We start from the raw sequence: 25,147 nt of genomic DNA, 5'->3' as shown, positions 1-25,147 counted from the left end.
TATTAGGGCAGTTATACCAGTTATCAGAAATTGACTGAACTCTTCGCCTTTTCAAAGGGACGGCAGAAGGAAAGTGAGACAAACCAGACATGAATATAGTAAGCTGAGCGTTAACATTTAACGTACGCCACATGCCAGAAAAGTCAAAGGAATTTATTTTCGTTTGTAATGAGTCAATACTCACACTACAATAGTCATAGAACTCATAACCCCATTATTACAAGTCTTCTTTTGTTATAATTTAGATTTACCGAATAGATTTATAGCGTTCCGGTTAACTTAAAGTTAAAAGTGATGATTGAATTCCAAGGGGCAGCTTCTTGGTATTAACTTTGCGTTTTCAAATTCATCAGATAGTAAAAGAACACATATGGCGAAAACCAAAAATGAATCCGAGTTTCACCCATTCAGAATTCGCGAACTGTTAACATATTCTATATAATATGATATACATTCTTTGAAATGAAGTGTTTTAGGAGGAATCCCATAAGGCCGACCATTAAAATTAATTTACGTGGAAGCTGTGTTGGCATGGGTTGAAGCCAACAAGTTTTTTTTATGCTCCCTTCCGATTTCTGGCTTCACCTTACATTTTATAGACATATGCCCAAAGAAAGACTCAAATAATACTTCATGGGCAATATGATGCTAGTGTATCATTTTTCGATATATCCACTGCATCCACCTAAAATTGATGCTGACATTTTGAAGCCGGAATTTCGGGGGTTTCGGACGCGCAACAAGATAATATTCAAAACTCATAATATGATTATAGAACTCGTGATTTTACGTCGTTTAATGCATATCTCATGAGTGTGCTCCTTACAGCATCCTAGTAATTGGAGTCTAAAGACCAATATTTGATGCGTGAATTTTTTTAAAAAAAACTATTTTTTGCTTTTAAAATTTACAAGTGCCATCCAATTTCCTTTGTACCCCGCGTGAATTTAGTTTTTTACGCGACGGATCTAATGAGTCCATCCGCGATCGAATCCATCCACTAAAACCACGGATATAGATACCCTGAAAATAGGAAAATCAGCAAAAATCCTACTAAACCGCGATTTTCTTTAAAATTTTTTACGTAAATGGAATCCTTAATAGGCGATTATATTTGCGAAAACGCGTGTCATAAATTACAGAAGCGGTATTCACTCATTGTGGTAGATTTACAACTCTTGTTAATGTACTATATGTACCAGGGTTTTTTACAACGAAGTGTGAATGTCTTTTTTGTGAATATCGTAAACAAATCAAAGCATCTTAACGTCGTCGTAAGTCTATCTTTTAGTTTCAGTTTTATTACACTTTTTTAATAAAAAATTGTTTTTTTTCTTGGCCTCCATTCTTTTATTATTCTTTTTATTTTTCCCATTTTTCTACCAAAAAAACAAAACTCCGACATAAATAAAACTCACAACAAAGTGACGACACAACAATCAGCTGTTCTAACCCTTGTAAAAGTACAATGGAATGTTTACAATACTTTTAGGTCGAGTAAATTAACAACCCTGTGGTAAATCAAACTTTCATGTATTTTGTTGTTGTGGTATTGTAAACACTTGTAGATCTACAATATTAACAAGATATACAAGATCTACAATGCCACTTTACTAACATGAGTGAATACCGCTAGAGATTCGCGAGTAATATGGGTTTTTTTACCAAAAATAGAATGTGGAGGCACATCCGCGGTTCTTGAAGAATCTGTTTGAAATATGTGTATATAGACGTATTTTTGATGGGTGATACTGAAACCGGATGCGCATCAAAATCGTATGCAAATTGCGCGATTTTTACCCACTTTAAGGTTTTTTGCATTGTGTGATGCAACTGGCGGCACACTTTGACCGCTGAGTGAAACATCGAAATATGTATACATATTGAAAGAAATTGATTCGCTGTATCCAAAAATGGATGCGCATCAACTGATTTTAACTAATTCGCGAATAATAGGCTTTTTAATTTCCACATTTTTTGAATGATTGTAATTTCAATATTACTCTTAATTTCCTATCCTTATAAGTTATCACAGTAAGCAAATAAGCTTTCACGATGGTAAACCACATTTCTTGATGAAGTTTTAGCAGTACACATTAATTATTGTATGGGATTTTAGCGAAATAGTTGGAGAACTCCCGAATATTTTTTCGAATTTTTCGAATCAAACAAAAAAATATATTTGCAACAATATTTTCCAACCAGGGTTTAAAAGCCAGCATCTAAAAACATTAGCATTAGCTGTACACTTCAACTGCTACACAATATTGACACACACGGCTAAATAAGCAACCGAACGCATATTTATTTTTGTACATTTTTGCTTATTTCGTTTTTTACGCCTAATCTTTTTTGTGTTAGGCATAATCGAGAACCACGCTACATATTTAGCAGTCGGCTGACCATTCGTAAGAATGAATTAGAATCCGAGGGTGGTTTTTTGATTAGAGTTGCCAACGCAGTAATAAAAAAGGTGTCATTTAATGTCAAAATGCCTCCATCATATGGTAGAACCTAATGAATACTAATTATTATTGTTTAAAAATAAAAAAATATATATTGAACAGCTTCCCCAAAAATTCACATGGCCTTTGAACGAAAAAGTGGAATTAATTCTATTGTGATTTTTAATGCATTACACTGATAACCCTGATCTCAAAAACAATTGTTGGCTGAAAACATGGCTAAGCCGTTGAAACTTTGTTGCTTATTCACTTTTCTGATATTTGTTGATCATGTGTGCTGCAAAATATGAGTATGCGAGCCCGAGGCTTTTTTATTAAAGCGACAATATCAAATAGTATCAGCATCGCTAGCAATATTTTTGTGAAATTTGTTGCTATATGTTGCTGTTGTTCATTGTTGCTTAGAACGCTAAGACGCCGGCAACCTTGACACTCAGTTGTCGGAGACCCAGGTTCGAATTCTCGAAAGAGAATTAATTAAATATCACTATAAATGGCCTTCGCCTTAATAAGGCAAAAATAAAAAATAATTTCAGCATGAGCCAGGCTGGGATTCGAACCTGGGTCTCCGACAACTGAGTGTCAAGGTTGCCGGCGTCTTAGCGTTCTAAGCCACCATCAACTTGTCAAAACTTTAGTAGACAATAATTGATGATCAAATCAAAAATAAAATCTTCTGATATAGAAGAGCAATTACTAATGATGTAGGAATTAAAACTTACCATAGTATTTGTGAACATTGAAAAATGGGATTACCAAGCAGGACTATAGGAAAAGTTTGGAGTTTCAATTAACTGACATAATTTCGCATATATGTACATTTAGCTAATGAAGTGCGATATATATACCAGTTTCCAAGCTTTGCCTTCGTCTGCCACAGCAACAACATCCTAATACACCTGAAGATCGGCTTAACCACCCGTGAAACGTAGTGTAATGGTTGGATGGGTGGGACTTCGGTAGACTCCTAATTTTTCAATGTATCTCTAAAGGCCTAACAGCTCAACTCGAAAGAGAATTAATTAAATATCACTATAAATGGCCTTCGCCTTAATAAGGCAAAAATAAAAAATAATTTCAGCATGAGCCAGGCTGGGATTCGAACCTGGGTCTCCTACAACTGAGTGTCAAGGTTGCCGGCGTCTTAGCGTTCTAAGCCACCATCAACTTGTCAAAACTTTAGTAGACAATAATTAGTGATCAAACCAAAAATAAAATCTTCTGATATAGAAGAGCAATTACTCATGGTGTAGGAATTAAAACTTACCATAGTATTTGTGAACATTGAAAAATGGGATTACCAAGCAGGACTATAGGAAAAGTTTGGAGTTTCAATTAACTGACATAATTTCGCATATACATTTAGCTAATGAAGTGCGATATATATACCAGTTTCCAAGCTTTGCCTTCGTCTGCCACAGCAACAACATCCTAATACACCTGAAGATCGGCTTAACCACCCGTGAAACGTAGTGTAATGGTTGGATGCGTGGGACTTCGGTAGACTCCTAATTTTTCAATGTATCTCTAAAGGCCTAACAGCTCAACTCGAAAGAGAATTAATTAAATAACTTTTTTTCTTTTGTTGTTGCTATAATATGCAATTTGTGTACGCAATCTCTATAAATTTGGTATCATATTTTTCTACGCATTGTCTAGATTCCGCATATATTTTTTAATTTATTTGGATTAGGATAATTTGGATTTAATTCAATTTTTTTGTCTTATTTGTTGATTTTCCGCGAAAATAATATAATAATAATAAATTTAATAACTATTTAAACATCTACGAATAGATATGGAATGCTGTTAACGATTTATGTTTATTTACATTTTCTCATAACAACAAATAAGATATTTTTAAATATTTTTTCTTTATATGAGAATAAAAACCGCTATAACTTTTGCGCGCATCGTCCAATTTTGTGAACGCGAAAAGATTTGAAACCAGAATTTTTTTCTTAACCTCTATGCCAAAAATTGTAGATGTGCTCGCAAAAAAATTTTTTAATTTTTTTTTTTCAAATGGAATTGCAAAGGATTTTTGTTTTTCGCCATTAATATAATAATGGCCCATAATATTTGAATAATAACAAAATGAATGCTTAAGTCTGTAGTATTCCCCCATTGGCTTAACTGCTTACAAAATGCACTGACAGCCTGATTTACTGATCGCTACCAATGTCATGATTTCATCCCGGCGAAGGGAAATATATATTGGCTTTCAGTTTTTGAAATGATTATTTTTCTAGTGAAAATGACGCTCACTTTTCAGCTTTCCAAAAAAAAAAAAATATTTGCAAAATATTTGACATTTATCTCATGATAGAATCTCTCAAATAAACCGCTTGCCGTTTAAATTTGCCACCATTCATAATTTAAATGCAAGCGTTTTATTTGAGATATTCCATCATGAGAAAGAATATTTTTATTGAGACTAAGCGACAAATTATTTTCTAGTTTTAAGTGCATTTCTAAATAAAACACTGAAACTTAATTTTTTTAAATTATATTTTATTTTTAACTTTTTAGTAAATATATTTTTTGAACCACGAGGAACAAAATAATAGTCAATTTAGGTCGAAAAGTCAGACAAAAACTTTAAAATGCCTGAAATCGTGTAGTACCGTTATATAAAGGCTATACCAAAACCTGGACTTATGTCCATAATTTTTGGTGGGGAAGTTTCTGTACCAATGGGGGCTCCAAATGCCAAATTACAGCCAATCCTGGCTAAAAATGGAGATAAAATCCTTAAAACACTTGAAATCGGGTGGTACCACTATATGGGGGCTATACCAAAACCTGGACCTATGTCAACAATTTTTGGTGGAGAAGTTTCTTTACCATTGGGGACAAATGCCAAGTTACACGCAATTCGGTATAAAAATGAAGATAAAATCCTCATAGTACTTGAAATCGGGTGGTACCACTATAAGGGATCTATACCAAAACCTGGACCTATGTTCACAATTTTTGGTGGGGAAATGTTTGTATCATTGGAAATCCCAAATGCCAAATGACATCTAATTCGGGCAGAAATGAAGATAAAATCCTTAAAATACCTGAAATCGGGTGTTACCGCTGTATGGGGGCTGTAGGAAAAATTGGGCCCATATTCATGTATTGTCATCCCAATCTGAAAAGTGTGCAAAGTTTTAGTTCGATTGTTCAACTGCAACTGTGTCAAAATTGAGTTACCAGATTTGAAATGCAATTTAAATAAAACACCGTTAAAAACTGTAAAATGGACCAATCTTTTAATTTCATATTCATGTATTGTCATCCAAATCTGAAAAGTGTGCAAAGTTTTAGTCCGATTGGTCAACTGCAACTGTGTCAAAATTGAGTTACCAGATTTGAAATGCAATTTAAATAAAACACCGTTAAAGCACTATATAATGGATCAAGATTGGTTTTGATTACATATTCATGTATTGTCATCTAAATCTGAAAAGTGTGCAAAGTTTCAGTTCGATTGGTCAACTGCAACTGTGTTAAAAATGAGTTACCAGATTTGAACTAAACGAACCAAAGATAGTTAAATAAAACAATTGATATCGGGTGGAGCCGTAATATGGGGGCTATACAAACACCTGGACCTATGTCACAATTTTTGGTGGAGAAATTTCTGTACCACTGGGATCTCCAAATGATAAGTTACACGCAATTCGGTATAAAAATGAAGATAAAACCCTTAAAACACTTGAAATCGGGCGGTACCGCTATATGGGGGCTATACCAAAATCTGGACCTATGTCCATAATTTTTAATGGGTACGTTTCTGTACCAATGGAAACCCTAGTTGTCAAAACAGCCAATACGGGCTTAAAATGACGATAAAATACCGCTGGATGGGAGCTACAGGAAAAAATTGACCCATATTGGTTTTGGTTTCATATTCATGTATTGTCATCCAACTCTGAAAAGTGTACAAAGTTTCAGTTCGATTGGTCAACTACAACTGTGTGAAAAATGAGTTACCAGATTTGAAAAGCAAATTAGATAAAAAACTGTAAAACAGTGTAAAATGGACCAATATTGGTTTTGATTTCATATTCATGTATTGTCAACCATATCTGAAAAGTGTGCAAAGTTTTAATTCGCTTAGTCAATTACAACTGTGTTAAAAATGAGTTACCACATTTCGACGCCTTCAAACAATAGTATGCTAAGTCGACTTAGCATGTTTTCATGTTTCATTCTGTCAAATTTTGGTAATAATCGGACAATCCGAACAGAAGTTATAAACAAATATTTACTTAGCATAGTACTGAAGGTCAAAGAAATTTGCAAACTTTTTGAGCTTGTCCTGCAAAACTCACTGTTCAGAATTAGCAAGGTGTCGAACGTCCTTTAACTTAAATTCTGTCAAATTTTGGTAATGATCGGTCAATCCGAACAGAAGTTATAAACAAATATTGACTTAGCATAGTACTGAAGTTCAAAAAAATCCACACTTTGAGAGCTTCTCCTGCAAAACTCACTTTTTAGACTTAGCATACTATTATTTGGAGGTGTCGATTTGAAAAGCATGTAAAATTGAACACTGTACAACACTGTAAAAATGGACCAACATTGGTTTTGATGTCATATTCATGTATTGTCATCCAAATCTGACACAAAATACCGGAAATCAGGTGGTACCGTTGACCCATATTGATTTTGGTTTCATATTCACGTATTGTCAAGCTAAATCTGAAAAGTGTGCAAAGTTTTGCTTCGATTGGTCAACTGTAACCGTTTTAAAAATCAGTTACCAGATTTGAAAAGGGGGTTAAGTTAGACACCGTAAAAACACTGTAAGAATGGACCCATATTGGTTTTGGTTTCATATTCATGTAAGTTAAGTTAAGTTAAAGTTTATTGAGACTAAAAAAATAAATAAATTTAAAACATTTACAAGAGGACTTAAAACTATAATGTATTATTTTAATTTTAGTAATTTGGGTGAATTAACAAATTGAAATTGTGGTAAAAGTAATATTTTAGTTATTAATTATCATAACAAATGCTAAATTATGCTTGCTCCCGGCATCCACCATATTTTGTAGAGCTCTTGGTCTACAGATAAAATCCTTAAAAACTACATTTAAATTTTTACCTTACAAACTATCTTACAAACTAAAAACAACAAAAAAAAAACTAACCTCTGTGTGTACCAGGAATAGTGGATGCATAAAAGGAACTGCCAGGAATGTTGTTTTGATCCACCAAAATACCAATGGGTGACAAATAATTTGTATTTGTCCAACTTAAATTTTGTTCTGCACTTAAAATATTTATTTTATTTATTTTAATTCCCCAATCCAAATAAAAATTATTCACTTGCTCAAGGTGAGAATATACCTGACGGAGAGCTTCGACGGGCGATTCATGGTGTGCGTAAAGTAACGAATCATCGGCATATAATATTCCCTTCGAATCACCAAATTCGTGAGGAAAATCAGATAAAAAAAATATTAAACAAATAAGGGGAAAGTATTGAACCTTGTGGGACTCCACAGGTTATATCCCCCATAGATGACAATTCATTGTTATGCAAAACACAGAATTTCCTATTTTTAAAAAAACTTTGGACAAGCTTGTTCAAAGAATTTGGAAAACCTATTCTTATCATTTTATACAATATGCCCTTATGATCGGCCCTATCAAATGCTTTTTCAACATCAAGTGAAACCGCAATTGTACACTTACGTTCCCTCAAATGTTGAACAACATCGCTTGTAAATTTAGGAAGAGGATGTAGTGTTGAATTTCCTTTCTTAAACCCAAATTGACATTCTGGAATAAAACTACTGGTAACACTTAAGTCCAATTTTATTTTAATAATTTTTTCAAGTAATTTTCCTAAATTTTGAAGCAGAGAAATGGGTCTCAATGCAGTTATGTCATTGTTACCACGTTGTTTCTGAATTGGTAGTATTTTAGCAATTTTCCATGAATTTGGAAAATAGGAGTTATTAAAACAGTTATTATAAATAATAGCTAAAAATTCATACGCCTCTTCTGGAAATTTTTTAATTACAAAATTTGAAATGTTGTCTATACCTGCAGATTTTTTTATTGTTCATAGAATTAACTATGCCCATAACTTCACTTTTGGAAGTGAACAAGGAACTATCAAGGTCGTTTGCCACGTCACACTCATCGTTAAATGTTGCAATTGAAAGTGGAATATTTGACAAGACTTGATTAATAGTATCGTCAACACCATCAGCATTTATGACGCGAGATGGAGAATTAAAAACGGCTTGAAAATGGTATTTTAAAACAACTAGCTGACGATCAGTACCTTCGATTTCTAACAACAAAAACATTGTTCCACAACATCCCATACGGGACAAGGGAGACTTCTCTCATATCAATGAGTGCACCCCGATTCATATTTAGCTCAATGATATGGGACCTACTGTTTATCGCCGAGTCCGAACGGCGTGTCTTAAGACACCACTTGTGGAGAAGTTTTTCAAGGCTGAAATACTCAGGAAATGTCGCCAACATTACTGAGGGGTATTTTGCCACCGTTGAAAAATGTTTGATGTTGCTTGGCCGAGGAATCAAACCCCCGACCTTCTGCGTGCAAGGCGGGCGTGCATACCATTGCACCACGGTGGCACCCGCGATTAGAACGACCAATAATATTGTAAATGTCTTTGTATGTCGAGGGACCAGGTTTAATTTTAGCAAGGCGGCTATTAAACGCTTTGGCTTGCTCTATATTTATTTGCTCTTTTATTATTTTTTTTTTTTTATTTATTTATTTAACGTTATAGTAACAAAGCACATTTTGCCATCTAGTTACACAAAACAACAGAAATTATACTACTCTGAGATCAAAATTACCGAAATAAGTTCAATTTGTTTTGAAGTAAGTAGATAATCAGGATGCCTGCGATTAAGGGTACGAGAATAAATATTTTTCAAGTCCTTTTGCCACCTATATTTAGTTTTTAAGAGTTTTTTAACTTTCTCCGATGAAACAAATTTTTTATTGGAAATTTCAATTTGTTCGGAGTGGCGGGAAGAAACTAAATTTACTGATGTCTCAAATTTTTCTATATAATAATCAATCTCCTGGTTAGACAAATTTCGATTTTTCGGAGGCATGATCGCTGAAATTGCGCTACTAACATCATTTTTGAAAACTACCCAGTTGGTGTTCATAAAAGAAGTAAACGTTCTTGGATTTTTATATATAAAATCAAAGTCTGGTAAGACAATGTTAATACTCAATGGGAGATGATCCGAAAAAGTAGGCAATGTTGACGTTTTATAGTTTATACTCAAACTGTCAATAATGATATTACTTATTACGAAATGATCTAAGTGCGAAGAACCAGAGGGAAAAGAAGGATGCAAATCACAAATCCTTGAAACAGAAAGGGATTCGTTCTGCAACCAATTCAACAGAATGCAGCCATTGTAATTGTTATCAGCATCACCCCAGGAAATATTTTTCGCATTTAGGTCTCCTCCTAAGATTAGACCGTCAAAACTCTCGGCATATCGTAAAATTGCATTCAAACCATTTACAATTTCTAAACGATTATAATTGCTGGGGAAGTAAAGAGAACCTACAACAAATTTCTTATTGGCTCCATTGTATTTGACATCCACAACTGCAAAAACGCATAAGAAGTTATGTCCCGGGATACAAATTCTTCTAAAAGAAAGGGATTTTTTAAATGCGATCGCAACTCCTAAAGGGCTTTTATCGTAAATTACTGAGTAATTATCTAAGAGTGAAAAAGTGTTATTACGCAAGTGTAGTTCTTGCAAAAAAGCTATATCTACTTTGTAGTTAGTAGTTATCTGTTGCTCCAAAGTAGGTTCCTCAGGCTCAAGGAACTGTTTAGCAATACTCATAAAATCCGAAATTAGTGACGAATTGAGATTTTTGGACTGAGACTGGTTAGAGTCAGATTTTTTAAAAAAACTTGCATATGATTGACCTACAGCATTTTGACAAGCCTTATCTACAATATTAGTTGCTGCCAGGTTACGCGACTTTTGCTCATTTATATGTTTATTACGCATAGCACAGAAATTTTCATAGGCTTTACAACCTCTGTAATTAGAAGGATGCCCTCGTTCTTTACAATTAACACAGAATGGTTGAAGACCGCCATCAGATTTAAATGAGCATTCACCAGGGGCGTGTGATTGATCACACTTAAGGCAAGCAAAAGGCCTGTTACAATTTTTAGAAAAATGACCCCATTGTTGGCACCTCCAACATTGGGGAATTTTCGAATTTACTTTAGGTTTCTCAAAAGTAACCGTTTGACCCAAAATTTCCTTAATGCTTGTGATATTAGTAAGCAATGCTCCTGCTTTTAAGGTGATCAAGAAAAGGCCCGTGTCAAACCCTTTTTTCCTTGAATAATCGGTAGAAAATTTCGTAACTGACTCTGCAGTGTTAGGAGAAATTTCGTCGATATCTTGTTTAATATCTATAGGGTTCGATTTATAATATAAACCCCTACAAATAACAGTTTGGCGTTTTAACTCGTTAGGAGTGTAAGAATATGAATCAAAGCCCTTTTCCTTAAGCAATTGCATCATTTCAGTGTGCGCATTGGTATCAGTTAAATATAGTTTACTTCTACCTCCTGATTTATTCTTAATCCTAAAGACAACGTTCTTGGCTTTTAAGTTAGCAATTATTCATGTATTGTCATCCAAATCTGAAAAGTGTGCAAATTTTAAGTTCGATTGGTCAACTTCAACTGTGTGAAAAATTAGTTACCAAATTTGAAAAGCAAATTAGATAAAACACTGTAAAACAGTGTATAAATGGACAAATATTGGTTTTGATTTCATATTCGTGTATTGTCATCCAAATCTGAAAAGTATGCAAACTTTTAGTTCGATTGGTCAACTGCAACCGTGTTAAAAATGAGTTACCAGATTTGAACTAAACACATACCAAAGCAAGTTTGCCGTTCTCCTACCAGGCGCGTCTTCCCGGGTGGCGGATGGGAAGGGGGTCACTGCAATGTGCGAAAACGAAATCGTCCTAGGGCAACCAAAGACGGGGCCGTTTCCGCACATTGTGGGGACTCTGGGGGTCTTTGGACCCCCCCTGGACCAAAAACTGGATCGGGGTAGTCCCCTTAAATAATTAACTAAACATGGGTAGAAGAAAAAGAAGGAATAAAGTTACGGTGCAGGGAGTTAATAACCCAGTACCGGCGGCAAGTGTTGGTGTGACCACAAGCCATGTGTCGTCGAGATCAAGTGATTGTGATCCGGCTGTTTTAGGTGTGGATGCCTTGGCACCTACAGCTGTACCTGCTACAAGTGCATCAGTTTCTAACCCCAAAGTTGACGACTCGGTTTTTCGTAAGGATCATGATTTGACCAGGGCTGGTGAAAGCCAGTCCAAGGCAGACAGGACTGCAAGTTTGGGCGGGGACGACCCTAGGACGAATCTCAAAAAAACTATCGACGACAGTTTAGAGAGACAGAGTAGGGAACTCCTCGACCAGCTGGAAAGGCTTGTGCCGGAAGAAACCACTGAGGACATGCTCCCGGAGGAACTGCTGCACAATCTTACTCTGACTGACGATGAGCTGGACACCACGGTGATCCCGGCCAAGTCTACACGGGTAGATTGTTGCAGCCCTGACGAAGGGGGTATAAGCCTGGTGACTCAACCGGAGGCAAGTCGTATTCCGACTGGTCCTGTGTCGGCACATGCCGACAAAAAGCTTGAAAGGCAGGAGGCGACGGAAATGATGTCCGACGACGGGGAATCGGTAGATGACTCGAAAACGGACAGCGGCTCAAAGTCTGCCTCGGCCCGCAAAGCATCGGATGCGAGACACTACAAGCGTGCCGTATCCTATCTCCGCAGGTTTGTAGGGAGAGATGCAAACTTGCATTCGGAGAGGGAGGTCCACCTCATCAAGGGCAAGTTGAAATTTATGAGGAAGTTCGAAAGAATGTACCCTCGTAAATTTCATCGCGAATTCCCGGTGGAGAGGATCTTCCTCCCGGAAGACGTAGTAGAGAAGGCAAAGCCTGCTACCTCCGGTAAATGTGCTGCGCCAAAATCTTCTTCGAAGCCTAACCCGAACCGAGAGGTAAAGAAAAAGGCTATTGAGAGCACCCCTAAGCCAACAGTCACCCCTAGTGGTGATCGAGCGGTAAAGGACTCTGCCTCAAAGCCCGATTCTGCTCCAAAAGGCAAGGGTGACGCAATCGGAGATGCTGGTCTCAACAGGGAGAAGGTTGGACCAGCTAAGGAAATATCGTCTTCGGGTGGGGAGAACAGCGCCTCGCAGAGCAAATCTGTGAAGCGTGTGCGCTCCTCTGAGGGTCCGCAGCCTTCAGCCAAGAAGACGATGACTTCTCAGCTGATCGAACCATCTACCTCGTATGCAGCGGCCGCTGAGCGTGTGACCAAAGAGAAGCAACTGAGTACGGAGAAGGTTTCCGCCTCTTCTGGAAAAGTTAAATCCAAGGTACGCGGTCAAAGGCGCAATAAGCCATACGGTAGACCAACTGCTGTGACAGACGATGGCCTGCAAATAGCAATCATCGACAGAGCTGATCCAAATGGAAAAATCAGCGACAGTCACTGGTTGCTATTTGAAACTGGTCTTCGGGCTGCGATAGTTTTCTGGACCGGAAGATCCGGAAGACCGTCAGCTTGGCAGCGCCTTCTTGCGTAAGGGTGTCAAGGTCATCAACTGTATGAATGAAAGGTCGCGAGACTTTCTCGTTCAGACAGTGAGTGGTCTTGGTGCTCTGTGGGAAGGAGCTGATCTGGCGGCGGTCTCCCTATCGGACATCCCGTCCAGAAAGGTACTCTCAGCGTGGATTCCCCCGCCTACGGTAAGCAAGGAAATCCTGCTGAGAATGCTGAGGTTGCAGAATCCCAATCTTGTTACAGCGGGCTGGACTGTTATTAGTCTAGTCCCCTGTAGCGAGTTGGGTGGCTTAGTGGCCAGAGTGGCGGTCGACCCCCCTGGGGAGTTATACTTAAGAGAACGTGAGGGAAAGCTGAATTTCGGTTCAGGATGGGTTCGGTTTCGACTGAGTCCACCTCACGAAAAACAGTAAGGGTAGGGAAGCGGCAAAGGCTGCGCATACTGCAGATTAATCTGCACCATTGCAAGGCCGCTGCCGCTGAACTGCTCTTGTCCCTCACGAACTCTGAAGTAGACATTGTCTTAGTCCAGGAGCCTTATATCTATAAAAATAAGGTTTCTGGACTAAACAATGCCAACTTCGACGTCTTTGCCGCGTCCGAGGGGGACAAGGTAAGGACTTGTATAGTAGGTAAAAAGAGTTTAAATCTAATCTTTCTATCTAATTACAGTAACGGTGACATATGCACGGTCAGGATGGAGCATGGAGAAAGCAAGGCCACGCTGCTGTCATCGATATATATGCCTTTTGAGGCCCCAGACCCACCCAACCAGTGTGTCCGACGTCTGCTTGACGAGATGATGGGTACCTGTAACGTAATCCTGGGTTGCGACGCAAACGCTCACCATTTCCAGTGGGGCAGCAAGGACACCAACAAGAGGGGTGAGTCCATATTCGATTTTATTTTATCTTATAATTTACGGATATGTAATAGGGGTAGTGATCCAACGTTTAAAATTAGGAACAGGGAAGAAGTCATTGACCTAACCCTTTCTAATTTAGATGACTCTGTCCTGAGGAATTGGAGGGTATCTAAAGAATGTTCCTTTTCGGACCATATGAAGATATTCTTTGATGTCTCTCTGGACAGAGGTCGCCAAATTCCTTATAGGAACCCACGAAGGACAAACTGGGACAAATACACGGAACTAACGAACTCGCAACTAACTCCTAATATTAGTACGGAAACTGTTGATGACCTCAATGGAACCGTAAATAATCTCACTGATGTTCTTCTTCGTTGCCATAAGGAGTCCTGTCCACTAACATATCCTGGGAGGAAATCTCAGCCGGTGTGGTGGAGCAAGGAGCTTGGCGAACTTAGGAAAAACACTAGACGACTGTATAACAGGGCGCATGAGACTAAACTCGATATTGATTGGGACTCCTATAAAGTGAGTTTCAATAAATATAAGAGTGAAATCAAGCGGGCAAAGAAAACATCTTGGGTTAACTTCTGTGAGTCGGTAGAAGGAGTTAACGACGCAGCTAGGTTTCGACGACTACTCTCCAAGGACCCCAAATCCATTGGAAGTATCAAGAAACAAGATGGTGCGTGGACAGACTCCGCTACTGAGACTCTTGATCTCCTTGCGGAGACCCACTTCCCAGGCTGCAAGGATGAGGATACTGTCAACAATGAGCGTGACGACTTCCGAGTTCAGGAGCCTTTGGATTTGGTACTCATTGACAGGGTGGTCAACAGAAGTAGAATTAAGTGGGCGGTCAGCACTTTCAAGCCTTACAAATCTCCTGGGCCGGTGGCATAACGCCGGCGATGCTACAATTTGCATCACCGACCTTATACCAAATCCTGGAGGAGATTTTTAGGGCGTGCTTGACTTTCTCATTTATACCGGGGCTGTGGAAGGAGGTAAAGGTAACTTACATTCCAAAGCGGGAAAACCTAGTCACTCTGCACCTAAAGACTACAGACCCATAAGTTTATCATCCTTTCTCCTTAAGACACTCGAAAGACTGATCGACCTGGAGATAAGGAGTCAGGTAGACACCGTCTCTATAAGCAACTCACAGCACGCCTATGTTAAAGGTAAATCTGTTGAGTCTGCCTTGCATGAGGTGGTCGGCTTCATTGAGAAAAACATGGAAGACTCAAACTTTACCTTGGCTGCCTTTCTAGACATAGAAGGAGCTTTTAACAATGTAAAGCTTGAGTCCATCAATCTCTCACTGAAGAAAGTTAATGCACCTGAACCCCTAACGTGCTGGATTAATAATATGCTTCAAAGCAGAATTATAAATTCTAGCATTGGGGAGGTAAAAATAAGGAAAACAGTGACTAGAGGTACCCCTCAAGGAGGTGTGCTCTCGCCATTACTGTGGCTCCTTGTTATAAACAATATTTTGATGGAACTGGACAATCAAGGTATCAAAGTTGTTGCTTATGCTGATGACGTGGTACTGCTGGTTTCCGGTAAATTTCCGTCAACCATTTCGGAGCTTATGCAGGGAGCATTATCGACTCTATCACGCTGGGCCAAGGCTAATGGTCTTGGGGTTAACCCAACGAAGACGGAACTGGTAATGTTCACAAGAAAGCGTAAGCTCGGCGCCTTTGTTCCACCAACACTGGATGGGGTGCAGCTCCAACTCTCCCCCGAAGCAAAGTACCTTGGCACAATCCTTGACTGTCAATTGCGATGGAATAGGAATGCTGAGGAGCGGGCGAAGAAGGGAATGATTGCACTTTATTCATGTAAGAATTCCATCGGGAAAAGCTGGGGACTAACTCCTTCGATTATACACTGGCTGTATAATACAGTGGTTAGACCCATCCTATCCTATGGTTCTCTCGTTTGGTGGCACTCATTGCGTCAAAAGTCAACATCCACTAAGCTTGATAAGGTACAAAGAGCCGCCGCAACTCTTATTACTGGAACTACCAGGAGCACGCCACAGGCTGCACTGAACGCAATGCTGAACTTAAGACCACTGAGTATCAGCATTAAGTGTCAGGCAACCAGGAGTGCCCTGCGGCTTCATGAACAGGGTCTTTGGCGGGGTCGTACCTATGGGCATGGGTGTATCCTGAATGAATCGGGTATTTTTGTGAACCATTGTGGCAAAATAAGTGACTATATATCACCAGTCTTGAGATTTGACGATATAGAAGTCATTATACCTAGTAGAGACGACTGGAACCGCAGTAACCCCCCTCTGGGCGGTCTGGCTATATATACAGACGGCTCCAAGATGGAGGAAGGTACCGGTGCCGGTGTCTACTGTGAAAGTTTATCACTTGAACGCACATACAGGCTAGACAGCAACTGTAGTGTGTTCCAGGCTGAAATCTTCGCGATTTGGAAGGCGGCGGAATTGATTAAAAATCTGGATGCAGAAATCTTTGAACCGGTGACTATATATGTGGATAGTCAAGCGGCTCTTAAAGCCATCAAATCCTGCAACATCAAATCCGACGTCGTCCTCAAGTGTAGAACAGCTCTGGATGCGCTAACTAACGGCTTTCGGCTATGTTGGGTACCTGGACATCGTGACTACCAGGGTAATGAAAAAGCAGATGAATTAGCTAGACGAGGATCACAGTCCGCTGATCTAGCTATCACTGACTCTATCAAACCACCCATCTGTCACTTTTTCCAAAAAGTCGAAGCGTTCTCTGACGAAAGAGCCAGTGAATTGTGGCACAATGAACCTAGGTGCATTGTGGCAAGATCCATATGGCCGTCTCTGTCAGCCAAAAGAACGAATTCGCTGTTGAACCTGAGCAAAGCGGAAGTGAAGGTAACGACGGGAGTCAACACTGGACACTGCTATGTCAGGGCCTTTACCATTAAATGGGATAGTGATGTTAATGACTACTGCAGACTCTGTGAGGATGAGGAGGAGTCGGAGTCGATCGAACACCTTCTGTGTCGTTGTCCAGCCCTTGCTCGTAGACGACACAGACTGGTGGGTGTTCGTTTTCCGCCGTCTCTAACCTTCTACTCAACTGTGGAACCTACTGTAATCTGCAACATCGTTAAAAATCTAAAGTGGCTGGGACAGCGCAACCTAAACGCGTAACGCTTTGTTTTTTCGATTATTCTGCCTACCTTGTTTCTTATCTGTTTCTTAATTCTTTTAATTCTTTTTATTCCTATTTATCTATTTACTCTATTATTTCTATTCTATCTCTCTTATCTATATTTATCTCTCTCCACTTTTCTAAAGGATGATCACAATGGACCGTAAGGTCTCCGAGTGGCGCAGTCACATTTAGTGGCTGCACATCCTCTAACCTAAGTTAAATAAAACACTGTAAAAACATAAAGAAATGGCGGAATTGCTGTATGTAGAACATAATAAATTTATTCTCAATATAAACCGAATTATAAAAATTTAAAGAAATGTGTGCGTTCAAAAATGTAGTAACATGTCTACAAAAAGACATACGGCATTTATCACATTGTATTGTCACGAGACGAATCATGTTGCATTTATGAAGTCAGCAGAACGTTTTGCCAATCGTACCGTAAGACCACATTTCTTTAGAATATCCAAAAATCTTTTTAGTCGGTCCAGACCTTCTTCGACTGTTTTACTGGGAATTATCACTTCATCCAGATACACTAAAACTTATTTTCGCGAACCAGATTTCGCATACTTTTTTGTTTGATAAAGAATATCCTACCCAAAAATTTGATATTCCAGCTTTTTCCATATTTGATGGGTTTTACTGGATTTTTCACACTTTTTGTGATTTATTATAATAGTATAGGATAATATCTATCTATTTTGTAAAAATGAAGTCTTTCCAATACTATTGAGAAAGTAAATAGAGCTCTGTTGTTGGTCGTTTCAAAATACTGCACTGAGGTCTATTTTTTCCCTATACTTTCCAGAGGTATATTGATGTTTTCAAAGCCAAAATCGGACTGTATTGGTCCATTATACGACAATACATATTGAGTCAAATATTCATTCTTTGAATAGTTGTCTGTGGCAGCTTCGTCATTGTTTACTGTTAACCCAGATATGCCCAACGTCCTATATATAGGACACACAAAATTCTTGCTAATTTGATATGTTATGTTTATCAAAGTACCGTTTATTTTGGTGATATACTCAGTACATATCTGTAGCTCTTGGGATATTATGTGATTCCATTATTTTGAGCTACTATTTTTGAGTTTTGAGGTCTAGTTCGTCGAAGTTGCCACCTATCGCTTAGTTTTTACAATGATTTGCATTATGACCGATTAATTATTGGGTAGTTTTATAACGAAAACATACACGATGTGCAGCCTACTACGAAAAAATGTTAACTAGATGCCGAAAAAGTGTCTTTGGACTATATGTCAAAGGCTTTGTGTCCCATAACTCCCAGTTATATGATAAAACCTTGTGTCCAAAAATGGCCTCAAAAACCACTTTTTTCAAAAAATTTTTAAAAAACATATAAACATATTGTTATTATCTCACATTTGCTTCTAAAATAATATAAAAATAATTTAAAAATGATCACGATCAAGCAATGGGCATATCTGGGTTAATATAGTCTCAAGCGTTTTTACCTGTATGAAGACCCTCCATGATGTTTTTTTTTTATCACTGAACTTTATCGCACTCAATACTGTTAGTCCATTATTAGCCGTAAAAGTCAAAAAATAAATAACTACAAAAATTTGCAAAAAATTATTAGTTTTATAGTACTGTTTTTCCCTTTGCAATACATTTATTGTCACCTAAAGGTAGTAGGTAACTCTTATTTTAGTCCGAATTGTTCTAAATTGCAAATTATTGTTGTATATTTTTACGGAATATTGTTTAAGGTCTAATAGCAAGAGATTTACGCAAAAACCCGTACTGTTTTAACATAATTTGTTGTCATAAACGAACAATTATTATGAAATTTGTTACAATTTTGGTCTGTGCAATACATTTGTTGTCAAACTGTATATGTATCCCCTTCCCCACCTTAACACCCGCCATTGCAAAAAAGTTGAAAATGTTTACTAAATTGTAGTTAACGAAATTTAAGCAAAACTCTTATTCAATAATTTTGTACATTCTATAAGAAAATAATACAAGTAGTTACCTCGTTTTGCCTTTCCCTCTCTTTTTGCTTTCAGCAGTGCCATTGCATTGCTTCGTTTGTCGTCAGTTCGATTCATTTCTACATTTTTCTTCCTCTCCTTTGATCTTTCTTTATGGTCGAAGTATTCACCATTGTTACTTGAAGCATCGTCATTACCCGTATTACAAGAAGCATCTTCAGTTATTTCGGGAATATTCTGTGGTTCAGCAGTTGCAGGAGAAAAATCATTATCATTTTTTGTTGCAATGTCTGCCTCTTTTCTCACTTCTATATCAGTATTTTGAGGCGCTGTACTTTTCTGTTTTTTCTTCTTTCCAGCTTTAACTTTAGGTTCTTTTTTTGATATAGCCTTTTCACCCCTTCTAGCTAACTTCAATTTACGCTCAATCTCCCATCTTGTACGCATTATATCACGCTGTTCAATTCTTTTAAATATCTCAGTTTCTCTTTCCTTTTCTGAAAGACAGGACAAACGCTTCCTATCTTCTTCATCTCCCATTAAATTTTCGTCGTAACCATCATCGAATTCAGAGTCTGAGCTGGATTCGGAAGAGGAAGTAGATCCTGTACTGTCATCTGAAGCATCAGCATTATGCTCTTCATTGTCTGTATCAGATACTTCGCCATCCTCGTGTTCGCCTGTATTTCCCATGCTTTTTTCTTTTTCCTCATTTCCGATCATTGCTTCATTAGACGATGTGGGAATTCCTTTTGTATTGCTTAATTCCTCGTCGTCTGAATTAGATGAAGCTGATAATGCTGACAACTGTTTTGCATTGCTTAATTTTCTTTTCCTTCTTTTCCCCAGCTTCAAAAACTCCTGACAACGAGATTAAAATTAATATAAATGCGTAATGTAATTTTGTCACAGAAACTTGGTATTTACCGACTCAATATTTGATCCTGATTCACTATCACTCGAATCCAATTCCACCAGAGCATTTTTTCTCCTTTTTCCCATATTTCTAAAATGTTTTACTTTTTTAGAATAAAAATTTATAGTATCCGTATTTCTTAGAGCTGGCAAACCATCGATGGGAATATCGATATTATCGATATGACAGACTAGGGATAAGTACGTCGACTTTCGATTAATCACTATGTCGATTTTTTTAGTTTAATGTCATGTTCACACGAGCGTTTCAATTACGTTGTTCGCCTGTCGAACGACGTACACGAATTAACCCGTTTCCACGACACCATTCGTAATTAACAGAAACATAAACAAAATTTCCTTCATTTTTGTTTCCTTGTTTTCACGAAAATTTGAACCGAAAACACATAAAATATAGATTAAATGAATAGGAAAAGCAATAGACTTTGCTTCAAATGTATCTTCAATATTTAACTACACAGATTTCATACACTTTTTCCATAAATTCTGAATAATTTTATATTTTCAATATAATTTTATATGTTTCTATTTTCATAATTAAAGAGAGAGAGACATGTCAAAACAATGTTTGTGTATACAGACTTTCAGTTATTTGTTTCTGATTTTTTACGCGATTTCGAACTAATGGACAAGAAATGTGTGTGGAATTAAGAAGGAAACACAACCATCTTCCTTCTGCATCTATATAAAATGTTTAGTTCATTAATTTTTATTCATCTTTTTCATTTTTCCTAAAAATGTTTGTGTTTTCAACAAATTTTTCAATTTTCAATTTAAACATGTCATAATTAATTTTTTCGATAAATTCTCTCATTTGTTAGGGATGGGACATACTTATTCGTCGTTCAGAGAGTATTTCTAATCGAACAACGTAGAAAAATCGTCGTTCGTTCATAGAATTTTGTGTGGGGAAATAAGTAATTTATTCGTAGTTATGGGTCGAACAACGAATAGAGAACGAACGACGTACCGTGGAAACGGGCTATAAAAAGTCGGCTGCGGGAAGTTATGTCATGTTCATAACGAGCGTTTGAAGTACGTTGTTCGCCTCTCGAATTAACCCGTTTCCACGACATCACTCGTAATTAAGAGAAACATAAGCTTCGTTCCCGTACCTTTTAATAGTAAAACTCGTAAAAGAGAGAACTGCAAAAAATTTGTTCTCACACACAAGTTTTTTGAAATAGTTCGGGAACGAAAAAATGGAAAATACGTCAAAAAAAAAACTGGAACAAATGTCAAAGTCGGCGTATCAGCCAATCAGACGCCGGCAACCATGTTACTATTTTTTTACTCGCTCAATTTTGTCGTGTAAAAAGTTTTTAAAGAGAGCGTAATGCTTGGTTTACATTCGGCCTCGTTTCGTGATTTCGAAGGCGTTTCGTGATTTCGTGCGGAATCAAGCAAAATTTATCATGATTTCGCATACAAAAATGAAATCATCTCATTTCGTGATTTCAGCGAAAACAACATCGAAATCACAGTACACATGATATACAACCTTGCTTTTGCCTAAAAAAGTACCAAAAGTTGCAACACTTTTCACGTATGACAATAAACAAGGTAGATGTGCGAACTGCTGCAACAAAAAATGTTAGTATCAAAATTTGTAAACAATATGTGTGTTCGTTTACTCAACATTTGCACAAATTGTTACTGGATGTTGTTCGTTTACTCTCCAGTACAATGTAAAAGACCTTAGTCGATTACAAGAAGTTACTGGATTTCTACAAACTTGTGCAAATTATCGAGTAAACGAACACACCTAATGTGAAAAAATATTAAATTACTTTGTTACAATGCTATTTTTCATTGTGTTCCCGTACTTTTTTAATGGTAATTTTAGAAAATAGAGCGAATTGTCAAAAATTTGTTCCCCATACAAATTTCCTAAAAAAATAAGGGAACGGAAAAATGACGGAAATTGCAAAAACTCCAGCAGAAATGTCAAAATCAACGTATCAAAATCAACGTATCAGTTATAATATTAGATACCAATGAACATATGAACATGTTTGCTGCTGGTTTCTACTAGGCCAAAATTTTATGGCAGAAAACAGGAGAAGAGGGTGTTATTCGTCGCTATTTTTGTTTAAAGAGAATTGCAAGTCTTGCTAGATTTCGGTGTACAGGAACGCATTTTTAGCACTAAACGGTAAAACTATTGCAAGTACTAATATTTTGCAGGTGCTGAGCAAAATTTTTATTTATCAAAATTTATTAGTATGATTTCTTAACGATAATCAATTATTATTTTTTTTTTATTTTTTGGTACTATACACAACTAATACGATATATAGATAATTTTACGATAATTTTCGAAATAAAGTTTTAAAGTTCTATATTGTCGTATATTTTTAAAGTTTAATTCAATTTACAACAACTTGTTTGGATAATTCATGTTCGATCAGCTGCGCATATGCATCTACCTTGATCATTGTGATATGTTTGAAATCAAGAAAAAAATAAGTGTAAACACCGGGGTGTATTTCAGGATTTCGTGAAATCCAGTGGATTTTGGAGCGCAAGTGTAAACTTGGCATTATTATTCAGCGCCATTTTTGTTTACAGAGAAGTGAACATTTTACAACTTTTTTGTGTACGGAAACGCTTTTTCGAGTAAAATGTGCAAAAGACGTAAAAATTGTAAAAACTTTTTAGTTCTGGAACACATCTATAATTTATTTTTCCTTACTTTTGATCTGTTCCAGAACCTGCAAGAAGCTACTATTTTTTACTACGATAACATTTTTTCCTTTATGTTATCGGAAAAAAATAGAAAAAATTAGTAGATTCTTGCAGTACTGGAACAGACCAAAATGTTTCCTCGTTTTCATGAGAATTTGAACACATAACACGTGTAACATATATACAGGCATGTCACAGAAACCAATTCCGATCGAAGGTGGAATTGATTCAGTATTTCTACAGAAACCGAAAAACGAAAACTTCTTTCGGAATGAAACCACTTTTGTTTTATCAAGTGGAATTGTACTTTTATGGTAACATGTCGCTTTTAATTACTCCAAAAGCTCTTACAAATAATAAAAATGTTGTTTTATTAACAAAATCACATTTAATTTCATATTTTTTTATCATTTTATTGAAAAATGCCCAAATTTCCATTATTTCTCAATCAACAAAACCAATTATTAACAAAGTGTTGCCACATAATTATTTTCGAACAAAGATTTATCGTTTCTAAAAACTAAACAATCTGGCATTACGAATAACTTAAAGCAAACATAAAAAAGAAAAATAAGACAGAACTCAAACACGGTATTTTTCAATGTTATGTTGATTTTTTTGCGCCTCAAACTTATTATCCAATAAAAATTAACATTCTTTTCGCACAAAACAAGCTTTCTTTAAACACAATATTTTCACAATTCTCACTTTTATAGTGTTTCCTAGTAATATGTTTTTCTTTTGTTTCTTTTGATTCCTCTAATGTTGCCATATTTATACTAAATAATAAGATTTTCGGAATTCACCAAATCGATCGGAATCTGAAGAAGCTAAGTCCCGGTCCACACTAGCGTGAATTTCATTAAAAAATATCATGAAATTAGGCGTTCTTAAATCGAATTCCCCACTACAGCAACTTTATGATTTTTCTCTACTATGGAAGTCGATCTAGAGACGCATAATTTCATGCAATTTTTTCAATGAAATCACTCTAGTGTGGACCGGGACTAAAACAAAAACGATCGAAATGAAATTACGGAATTGAAACCATTCCGATCGGAATCTGTGACATGCCTGATAAAATGAGCAGGAAAAACACTAACCTTTCCTGCGAATGTATATATTTTACATTTAATTGCACACTTTTCATTCATATTTTCAATTAATTCTGAAAATTTTGGTATTTTCTGTACATTTTTATATGTTTCTATTTTCATAATTAATGAGAGAGAGACATGTCAAAACAATAGCCCTGTTCCTTTACGTGCAAGAATCTTCAATTATTACCACGTTTTACTCGAAAAGCGTTCCTTTACTTCAGCGACAATATAATTCATATTGGGAGCAGTTTACAACTTTTGCTACTTTTGCCGGTTTTACCATTTTCAAAAGTAAAGGAACAGACCAAATATTTGTGTATACAGACTTTCAGACAGGTATTTGACTTTTGTTTCTAGATTTAGCTGTGTTCTTTTACTTACCTGAGGTTACCATTTGTTACCATTTTTAACATGCAAAGCGTTCCTTAACCCCAAAAAGTGGTAAAACTGGCAGCAATTTTTAAGAGAGTGAGAGAGGAGAGGGGGCACATATGCCCTTCACTTCTACCACAGGCTACCGCACAAATTTCTGCAGGTAAAAAATAGTAGAAGTGATTTTTCGACTTTTGTTTGACGATTATTTCACAATGAAGAAAAAATGAACGAAAAAAGATGTAAAAGTCGAACGCTGTTTCTTTTTGACATTAGGTGTGTACGATAACTTCGCAAGTAAAAAGTACTCAGCAAGTTCTCAGTAACGTCTCTCCACCATTTTTACTCTCTCGAAGCAAAAAATTTGTAGATTGTTATCGAACAGCAATTTGTAAAAACTTGCAAGAAGTCAGCTGATTTGATAAACAAGAAGAAGTTGGCGGAAAAAGATTAAATAAAATAAATAATAAAATAGTCACCACAAGCTACAAAATAAGTTATTTTACTTACATTATCGTTTTCCAAAATTTATTTAATATTTGTTCCCTTTTTTTATATATATATTTATTTTAATAGCCAAACGTTTGTTTATGTTTTTGCCAAGACGTCCGCCACAAAACATTCGAATTTAAATCAGCTGATCAAACTTGCAAGTTCTTACAAGAAAAATTTCCCTTGCAAAAACTTGTAAACAAAAGTCTCCAAAACTCTCCAATATTCTCTCACAATTGTCTCCAAATTCTCTCTCTTTTACTTTGCAAGTTTGTTATCGAACAGCATTTTGTAAAAGTTTGTGCAAATTTGCACAAACTTTTGGGTTATCGTACAGACCTATTGCTACGAGATCTACCATTTTTCCATTCCTTTACTTTTCTGGTAAAAATGTTCATGAGAGAATATACTAAAT

General features: G+C 36.7%; 2 protein-coding genes across 3 annotated transcripts in view; one reads left to right on the top strand and one right to left on the bottom strand.

The window, feature by feature from the left end:
• The window catches only part of Rtf1 (RNA polymerase-associated protein Rtf1), a 158,572-nt gene extending 138,287 nt beyond the window's left edge, over positions 1-20,285 (bottom strand). Inside the window, exons 1-2 of the mRNA XM_073989360.1 lie at positions 20,072-20,285; positions 19,186-20,005 (exon numbers count right to left, since the gene is read on the bottom strand). Coding sequence (XP_073845461.1) covers positions 19,186-20,005; positions 20,072-20,146 — 895 coding nt within the window. The 5' untranslated portion in view covers positions 20,147-20,285. The remainder of the gene's footprint in view (positions 1-19,185; positions 20,006-20,071) is intronic.
• On the top strand, positions 4,339-17,358 carry LOC141405251 (uncharacterized). 2 transcript variants are annotated; one of them, XM_073989362.1, is made up of 3 exons: positions 4,339-13,738; positions 13,798-14,009; positions 17,319-17,358. In XM_073989362.1, exon 1 carries the CDS (start codon positions 11,603-11,605, stop codon positions 13,145-13,147), a length of 1,545 nt encoding a protein of 514 aa, XP_073845463.1. In that variant the 5' UTR covers positions 4,339-11,602; the 3' UTR covers positions 13,148-13,738; positions 13,798-14,009; positions 17,319-17,358. The 2 variants fall into 2 exon arrangements, with proteins under 2 accessions (XP_073845463.1, XP_073845462.1); XM_073989361.1 differs by lacking the exon at positions 17,319-17,358 and having other exon boundaries at positions 13,798-14,185.
• Positions 20,286-25,147: the final 4,862 nt, after the last annotated feature.

Source organism: Musca autumnalis, unplaced genomic scaffold, assembly GCF_047663935.1.
Source record: "Musca autumnalis isolate F117 unplaced genomic scaffold, ASM4766393v1 scaffold_5, whole genome shotgun sequence".
NCBI lineage: Eukaryota > Metazoa > Arthropoda > Insecta > Diptera > Muscidae > Musca > Musca autumnalis.
The sequence above is the reverse complement of the archived record's forward strand: the minus strand, read 5'-3'. Positions and strand labels throughout refer to the sequence as shown.

Coding starts and splice junctions, on each gene's coding strand:
- LOC141405251 (XM_073989362.1), top strand. CDS start 11,603: ATGGGTAGAAGAAAAAGAAGGAATAAAGTTACGGTGCAGGGAGTTAAT.